The sequence below is a fragment of the Malus domestica genome, chromosome 07 (genome assembly GCF_042453785.1).
Source record: "Malus domestica chromosome 07, GDT2T_hap1".
Classification (NCBI taxonomy): domain Eukaryota; kingdom Viridiplantae; phylum Streptophyta; class Magnoliopsida; order Rosales; family Rosaceae; genus Malus; species Malus domestica.
Window position 1 is genome coordinate 3,386,385 of NC_091667.1, and position 8,570 is coordinate 3,394,954.

The 8,570-nt window shown below is 34.1% G+C and overlaps 1 protein-coding gene across 1 annotated transcript; it reads left to right on the forward strand.

The window, feature by feature from the left end:
• Positions 1-3,525: 3,525 nt before the first annotated feature.
• Positions 3,526-8,237, forward strand: LOC103438562 (protein NRT1/ PTR FAMILY 5.4). The gene is made up of 5 exons (XM_008377097.4): positions 3,526-3,719; positions 3,853-4,070; positions 5,064-5,315; positions 5,591-5,871; positions 7,203-8,237. The coding sequence occupies exons 1-5, from the start codon at positions 3,614-3,616 to the stop codon at positions 8,074-8,076; spliced, it is 1,731 nt and encodes a 576-aa protein (XP_008375319.1). The 5' UTR covers positions 3,526-3,613; the 3' UTR covers positions 8,077-8,237.
• The last annotated feature ends 333 nt before the right edge of the window (positions 8,238-8,570 follow it).

The window sequence follows — 8,570 nt, forward strand, 5'->3', positions numbered from 1 at the left end:
CATTAACATTTTAATGATCAATATATTAATATGCATTTATGTTTTCAAATTTTCATTATTTGAAACGGTGATTATGATCATGAACTTGATCATATGACGATCATATATATGAGATGGTGGCGGAAATACCACATGGTGATTGTTGGCAAAATGATGGTAGTAGAGGTTGTCTTTGGTGACGGTAGTAATAGTTGGTGATTGTGGTGGCTCCATGGTGTTGGGGTGGTGGAGTTAGGGGTAGGGACAGTGGTGATGGTGATGGTAGAGTTGGCAGTCATGGTGATAATGGTGTTAGTGGTGGTCATGGTAGGGGGTGGCGGTCGTAAGAGGTTGTGGAAGTGGTGGAGGTGGCAATGGCAGTTGTGGTGAGGATGGGTAAGGTATATAAGGTTTTAGCAATAGAGGTAGCGGTCATGGTGGTGGTGACGACGACGACAAATGGTGGGCGTAGGGGAGGGGATGGTCATGGTAAGATGGTGGTGAGTGGTGGTTGTGATGGTCATTGGATTATGGTGGGTGGTGAAGTATATCATCATAAGTGGGAGAAACAATTCAAAATCTTACTATAAAAGAATCAAAATCCATCCAAATTCATGATGTTTCAAATCCTTTAGACTATGTTTGGATGAAGAAATTTAAAATTACTAAGGAATTTTAAAATGACGGAAATTGAAATGATGAGATTTTATTTTCTAGAATTTATACATTTTCTTGTTTGGTTAACCTAAAAGAACAATGGAATTGAATACGGAATTTGTTATTTTTAAATTCTCAATCATAGAAATTGGGAAATGACACCTATTTACATGAAATTTAAACTTGGGAATTTGAGGTCCCAAATTTCAAGTTTTTTTCCATGCGGAAATTCTAAATTTCTATGTTTATGAATCCAAACAAGGGAATTTGTGCATGTCAATTTACAAATTTTGACTTTTACCCAAATTTCAAGCTTATTTCTGTCATCCAAACATAGTGTTAAAATTAATGAAATTTTGAATACACATGGATATTCATAGACTCACAAAAAGCAAAGTTGAATACCACAAGAATTTCAAAGACTTTTTAGAAAACATAAAAAGTTTGTATTTGTTACCCAGTACTACGGTCTGGTGGTATTCCTCTTTACTTATAAACGAGAGGTCTTAGGTTCGAATCTCATGGATAACGAATTCAATACCAAATTAGGCTACCCATTATGTGGCTTCGCCAAACTCCCTCTCCCCTAGTTTAAAAATATTGATGTACTAAAAAAAAGTCTGTATTCAATACATAGTGACTTTTATTGCCTCTTTAGACGTTTATATTGAATACATCAACATTTGAGGGTATAAAAGTTCATCAAACTCATATACAATACACCCCCTAATATTCTTTATAAAATCAATGACTGATGAAGGGAAAATTAAGATATTGAAAGATTCGAATCATGGAATCATATTATGAGACATAAGCACCACACACCACTTGTGTGTGCGGTCCCGTCAATTCAAACTCCTTCTCATATTATCACCTTAATTAGTGAGGTTCTCATGCATAATCCCATCATTAATTATTATTATTTTTTGTATATCTTATAGATTGGTGGACGCACTCGATCGATGTGAAATTGCAGGGAACACCGACTACCAAACTCCACTGTGGAGTTTTATAAAGTTGGAAGAAAATGGTAACCCTAACACTAATTATTATCTTTGACAATTCCTCACAATACATAACTTAATTAGTTCATTTGAGGTCATCCAAATTTACCAATACTATATTCTTTTTTTTTCTTCCACTTTCAATGAAATTTATGCATGGTGTCGACTAACACAAATTTACATACCAAACAAAAAGACCAGCAAGAATAAGAGAATTTTAATCAATGTTAGAAGTTGTTAACCTAAATTAGACATTTAATTAAATAAGCTTTTTATATTAGCACCCCACAAAATGTTGAATGCACCCCACATTAAAATTTACTATTAAATAACTTATTTATCCTAGTATGCAATGATAATTTTGACTTTATTAGGTTAAAAAAATAAAAAATTCTATATATACCCAAATCACTTTTAACGTATTATTTATCTTCTTCAACTATCAAAACCCTTCTGACCCTCCATTGTTGAACAAATCTCTAATCAATGAAACTACAAACATGTTGATTAAGAAAAATTATTTTTGACGAATGAAACACAAAATCGATGTTTTAGAAGCTTCACACGAGGTAAGACTTCATAGTATTTATTGTTTTAGCGATTTTAATGACATCGATAATTATGTAATCTTGCTTTTGATGCGTTATTCAAGCTTCTATGTTTGTATTCATCTTTTAGGGATCACAGGGATTACATGAAGAATTAAACACCTAAAATTACCACCAAATATTAAAAATGGACGACATGGGTTTTAATAGTGAAATTGAAAACAACCCACATATGCTTTATATCCCATGCAGCATCTTTTGTCAAAATTTTAGTTGGCATTTTTTGTCCAAATTAAAAGCTTTATAAGATTTGAAAAATGTGGGATGTATATAAAATATGGGATGTAAATAAAATGTAAGGTGTATATTAGGAATGTGGGGTGTGACGGTATTATGAGGAAGTATATGGGGTGTATTAAGATAATTTTTAATAGAAAAAGTAAATATAAGGTGTATTAATTATGTGGGATTTATTCAACAATTTGTAGGATGTTAATATAATATGCCAATTAAATATCACCAACCCAATAAGAGAGATTTTGTTCCTTATACAGGCAATACCAAGAGCATAAACAACTATATATAGAGGCATTTGTTATCACATTCCTGATTTATCGTTTTGCACTTCAAATTAATACATTAAAAGTAGGGGATGGATTTTTAACACTACTTTTCTACAAAAATTTCCACATACGTTTTGTAAGGTCCATTTCGTAATGTTTTTCAACGATTTAAACAGCCTATCTTTTAGGTCTTTCCTAAAGGATTATGTTTACTAAAAATCACCAAAATTTGAAATCATATAACTGTTGGATTAAGAGTTGAGAGTTTCTTCACTACAAACGAATGTCTTAATGATTTTGGATTTGTCTAATTTTTTGCAAACATGATCTATGAATGACATTCTAAAAGATAGACGGTTCAAATCATTAAAATACATTACGAAGTGGGCCCCATAAAAATGTGTATCAAAAGTTATGTAAAAAAAGTGTTGTCACGGATCCGTCTCCTTTAAAGTATTTACGACGAAGTGTTGTGTATATATATATATATACACACACTGGTACATTTATACCAAGGGTAGTGAGGAATAAATTGGTTGTGAATAATTTTTGAAATTTAAACTTAAGACCTCTCATTTACAAGTGAAAAAAAATACAACTCAATCGTAATGGATTTTCTAGTTATTTGTGTGCTATTGCTATCGTTTAAAAGATGGTAGATGTATGATGTATGAGAGACTGCTCATGACTATACAGTGACATGTACCAAAGTTCCCAAGTTGTCATTGCTTTTGGGACTTTTCTTGTCTATATAAAGGACCCATAAAACACTCGGAAGCATTTCATCGAGACACTTCCCAAACGTTTTATACCGACCTCCATCAGTCCAGCTCCCTACACCATCACTTTCCCCAAAGACGCCATGACAGAAAATGGCCACCAGATGCAGTTATCCAGCAACAACCCCTCCGCCAGCAGCCGCCACAAACCCTCTAGGGGTGGCTGGAACGCCGCCATTTTTGTCATCTGTAACCCTTTAATTTGTTATAATTTTTTTTCCCTGAAAAAAGTTCTAACTAATTAAATTACTGATTTAATTGTTTTTTTGTTTTGTTTCGGTCATGTGATTTTCTGAAATATTTATATCTAATTAATGTGCAGTTGTAGAGATAGCAGAGAGATTTGCTTTCTATGGCGTGTCTGGCAACCTCATCATGTATCTTACAAAGGATCTTCACCAGGCCACAGCCACGGCGGCAAAGAACGTAAACATGTGGATCGGCGTGTCGTCACTCTTCCCTTTAGTTGGCGCTGTGGTGGCCGACTCCTACCTCGGCCGCTTCGTGACCATCATTTTCTCGTCCTCCATTTATTTGATGGTAATTTTTTTCCAGGGTTAGCCTTATCATATATGTAAGGGATGATTTAGTTGCACTCTCTAACGGTTATAGACTCAAACTTTATGCATTTTAGATTTTTGATTGAAATCCCTTTTCTACTACATAAATGATATAATAATAACAGAGATGCAATAATACAAATAAAGACTCAACCATTTTTTTTTTACTTTCATTTACATTACCAATTTAATTATTCAAAATTGCTTATGGGTTCATTCTAGATTATAAAAAAAAATAGGATTTTATTTTATTTTTATAAAATGAGTACATTTGTATAATAAAATTTGGCAACATTTTATATAAAAAAAAATTGGCACATTTACATAAAAAAACGTGGGTACATTTTTAGATAGAAAACAATGGGTACATTTTATGTTAAAAAAAAACAATGGTACATTTTAGATTAAAAAATAAATAAATTTTACATTAAAAATGGTACTTACAAAAAAAAATAAGGATACATTTTACATGTAACAAAGTGATACATTTGTAAAAAAAAAATGGGTATATTATAAATAAATTATGGGTACAAATAAAAGGTTAAAAAAATTATGAGTACAAATAAAAGTTTAAAAAATAAGGGACAAAAATAAATTAATATATGGGTACAAATTAAAATTTAAAAGAAAATTGGTACAATTTAAAAAATGGTTGCAAATTAGAAATGGGTACAAATTAGAAATAGAAGTATATGATAAAAAGTTTAGCCATAAATATAATATATCAAATGTAACATTTCTAACACTAAATAAATATATTCAAAAATAAAACTTAATTATCTTGACATGTAAATATTCGTTTTTGAATAATTAATGACGTTTATTAAAACCAAAGAACTTTGATCAAATTTTAAAAAGGAATAAAATTTTAATCAATGGAGTAGAAAAAATAAGGATGAGAATCTAATATCTCCTGTATATAAACTAAATTAATGTGCTCTGGCGAGCTAATGCTGTTTTGTCACATGTAAAGGGAATGCTTCTACTATGCTTATCTGTCTCCGTTATTCCTCGGCACTATCGCGAAGCAGTGTTCTTTGTTGCTCTGTACATTTTAGCAGTTGGCGAAGGCGGGCACAAGCCTTGTGTCCAAACCTTCGCCGCAGATCAGTTCGATGAGGACTCGGAAGAGGAGAAAAAGGCTAAGAGCTCATTCTTCAACTGGTGGTATTTAGCGATAGTCGTTGCTGCCACCGTTGCCACACTTGTGGTGATCTACATTCAGGTGACAGATAGTTCTCAAACTATATTCCCAGTTCTCACATAATCTTGAAATGTTTTGCATTATTAATTATGTTTTAATCGTCCAACTTTATAGATATCATATTTTAATTGAATTGTTTATTATTAAATTTGAACGCATGCCATCTTTTAATTGAATTTTGTTTCGTCATTTCGTAGTTTACTGCTACGTGACAAAAACAAACCTCAAAATTAATGCATTTTGTAAGATAAGGATCGGAATCTTCAGATCTGTTAAATTTTTCTATCATCCTGCAGGACAACGTGAGCTGGGTTGTAGGCTTTGGCGTTTTAACCGTGGTTGTGGCAGCCGGCCTCTTTTTATTTTTACTTGGAATCAATAGGTACCGGAGGCAAGCTCCGCTCGGAAGCCCCTTTACCGCGGTGGCACAGGTGTTTGTGGCGGCGGCACGGAAGTGGCGCGTGAAGGAGACGCATGATTGGGATGTGTATTGTGGGGATGATGAGAGGAGTGGTGGGAGTAATATGGAGGTTCGTAAACTCAAGCATAGGACTTTGGCTCGGACAAAACAATTCAGGTATACGTCACTTTTCAACAGTATTTGGATCGATTTTGTGAATGAGAAATAGGACTTTGGCTCGGACAAAACAATTCAGGTATACGTCACCTTTCAACAATTTTTTGATTGATTTTGTGAATGAAAAATAAGAAAGAGACTTTTTCAAAGTAAGACTTTTCATAAACTTTCTGTTATTTCACATCTTAACATTAACTCTCGTACTAATATTATGAAATATTGTGCAAAAAAACTAAAGTGAAAGAAAATGTTTGAAGAGTCTCACTTTTTAGAAAATTTTTCTAAGATTACACTTTGTCCATTTCTAATTAATTGAGTCGTACCAAAAAAAGGTTTAATTGGGTCAGGTATTAGTCAGTCCACTTGGCAGGCATGCCCAAGTGTGGGAGGCTTTGCCAAGTTTTCCTAATTGTTGGACTTATGAGTAAACACAAGGTCAACGTGCATGGGATAAGTGTTGGAAACGTTTATGGTTGTGGAGAAAGAACCTAAAAACTAAAAAGGTGATGTAACATCGAAAAATAAATAAAATAAAAGAAGATGATGTGAGAGTTCAAAACTGCACTGGATCATGTTGCAGATCACATCTTTGATTTAGATGTATCTATTTGTATAGGCGCATTGTCTAGCTCATATGTCACTATATTTGAATTTGTGTGAATTTTTATTGAAATTATGTCGCTAAATAGTTTTGGAGAATAACTAAGAAGATAATGTGAGAGTTGAGTTAACAAATTTGAATTGCATTATAATTTGGTGGCTATAAAGTTTCATATATCGCTACATGTATACTATAAGCACTTACCACATATACAAGTGAGGGAACAAATAATTGAGTTTATTGTAGGCTTGCAGTTTTGGAATTCCAACTTTAGTTTCTTGCACTATATGTCATCATGAGTTTATGAGAATTATTAAGTATTCCATCATTTTCTTAGTGTAAAAAATATCGTTGTTTAAAAAATTTAGTATTTAATATGGAGTTTGGTTTTTATTTATGATATAAGCATATCGACTTATGTATAGCTTATTATTTAGTATTTTTCATGTTTATGGACCAATTGACTTTAAATTCGAAAGTTAATGCTATAGCCAAACATGAGAGAAATATCATTTAACCGATACTGACAAGATCATTTTATCGGGAATGGGGTGTCATAAGTTAAATTAAGAGTGCCAATGTTATTATTCAAATTAGAAAGGGATTTACATGTTTTGTTTTACATACATATATATATATATATAATTATTTCCATTTGATCATGAACATTAATATACACGGTTTTTATTTTCTAAACCAAACATGCTTAAAAGTATATTCCAAAACGCAGGTTTTTGGACAAGGCAATGATCATTGACAACCTTGATGCATCAAGCAACGTTAGGAACCCTTGGAGACTATGCTCTCTAAAACAAGTGGAAGAAGTGAAGCTGGTCCTGCGTCTTATTCCCATATGGTTGAGTTGCTTAATGTTCAGTGCAGTTCAATCCCAGCTCCACACCTACTACACCAAGCAAGGTTCAACGATGATTCGCTCAATCGGACCCCATTTTCTGCTTCCTCCAGCATCCCTTGGAAGCCTCGTTGGCGTTGTAATCTTAATCACTGTGCCAATGTATGACCGGATTTTCGTCCCAATGGCCCGAAAATTCACGGGACATCACTCTGGCATAACCGTGCTGCAAAGAATCGGCTTTGGCCTATTCCTGTCCATACTCAACATGGTTGTGTCGGCCCTAGTGGAAGCCAAAAGGGTTAGTGTTGCTGAACAACATGGGATCATTGACAACCCTAAAGCAGTAGTGCCAATGAGAATGTGGTGGCTGCTCCCACAATACTTCATCTGTGGTTTATCAGACACATTCACAATTGTAGGACTCCAGGAATTGTTCTACGACCAAATGCCGGAGGCGATGAGAAGTTTTGGAGCAGCTGCATATTTAAGTATAATAGGAGTTGGAAGCTTCATAAGCAGTGCTGTTATATCTGTGGTACAGGCTATTAGCTCCAAGGCCGGTGAAGAATGGTTAGGTGACAATCTCAACCGCTCACACCTCGATTACTTCTACTGGGTACTTGCAGGATTGAGTGCTTTGAGTTTGTGTGCTTACGTCTGGTTTGCAATGAGTTTTGTGTACAAAATTGTTCAAGGGAAAGACTCAGCCGGGGAGACAGAGGCAAGCACTAGGGTTGGAGAGGCATGAAAGGCTTGGTTTGAAATAGTTTAGTGAAAAGAGAAAATTATAGTAGTGATACTTGTACTAAATCTAATTGAGTGTGCAAACTATATATTTTCTCTAGCAAAAATTATGTGCATTAATAATGGAATAAGATCCACTCCGGATTTTTGTGTCCGGAGTCCGCAGATCGAGAGATTTGAATCGTTCAAGAAAGAGATAGAAAGAGATCCAAGCAATTTAAGTTTTTGAATTTTAGTGAAATGGGCTAGTGAGATGGACTAATAGGAGTGGGTCGTAAGACTAAAATTGAGTGGCATAGATCTCTCGGTCCGTGAGCTCCGAACACATAATCTAAAGTGGATCTCAGTCCATTAATGATAGGCTATAACATAATTTCTGTTTATACTCCCAAATTTTCAAGTTGAAGTTTAACCATTTCAAGATGGCGTTGGGCCTTAAAGGAATTGGATCCTCTTCTAAGCCCAAGGAGAGGATCATCCTGACCAACGAATATGGGC

Coding starts and splice junctions, on each gene's coding strand:
- LOC103438562 (XM_008377097.4), top strand. CDS start 3,614: ATGACAGAAAATGGCCACCAGATGCAGTTATCCAGCAACAACCCCTCC. Junction 5,316..5,590: donor TTGTGGTGATCTACATTCAG/GTGACAGATAGT, acceptor ATCATCCTGCAG/GACAACGTGAGCTGGGTTGT. Junction 5,872..7,202: donor GCTCGGACAAAACAATTCAG/GTATACGTCACT, acceptor TCCAAAACGCAG/GTTTTTGGACAAGGCAATGA.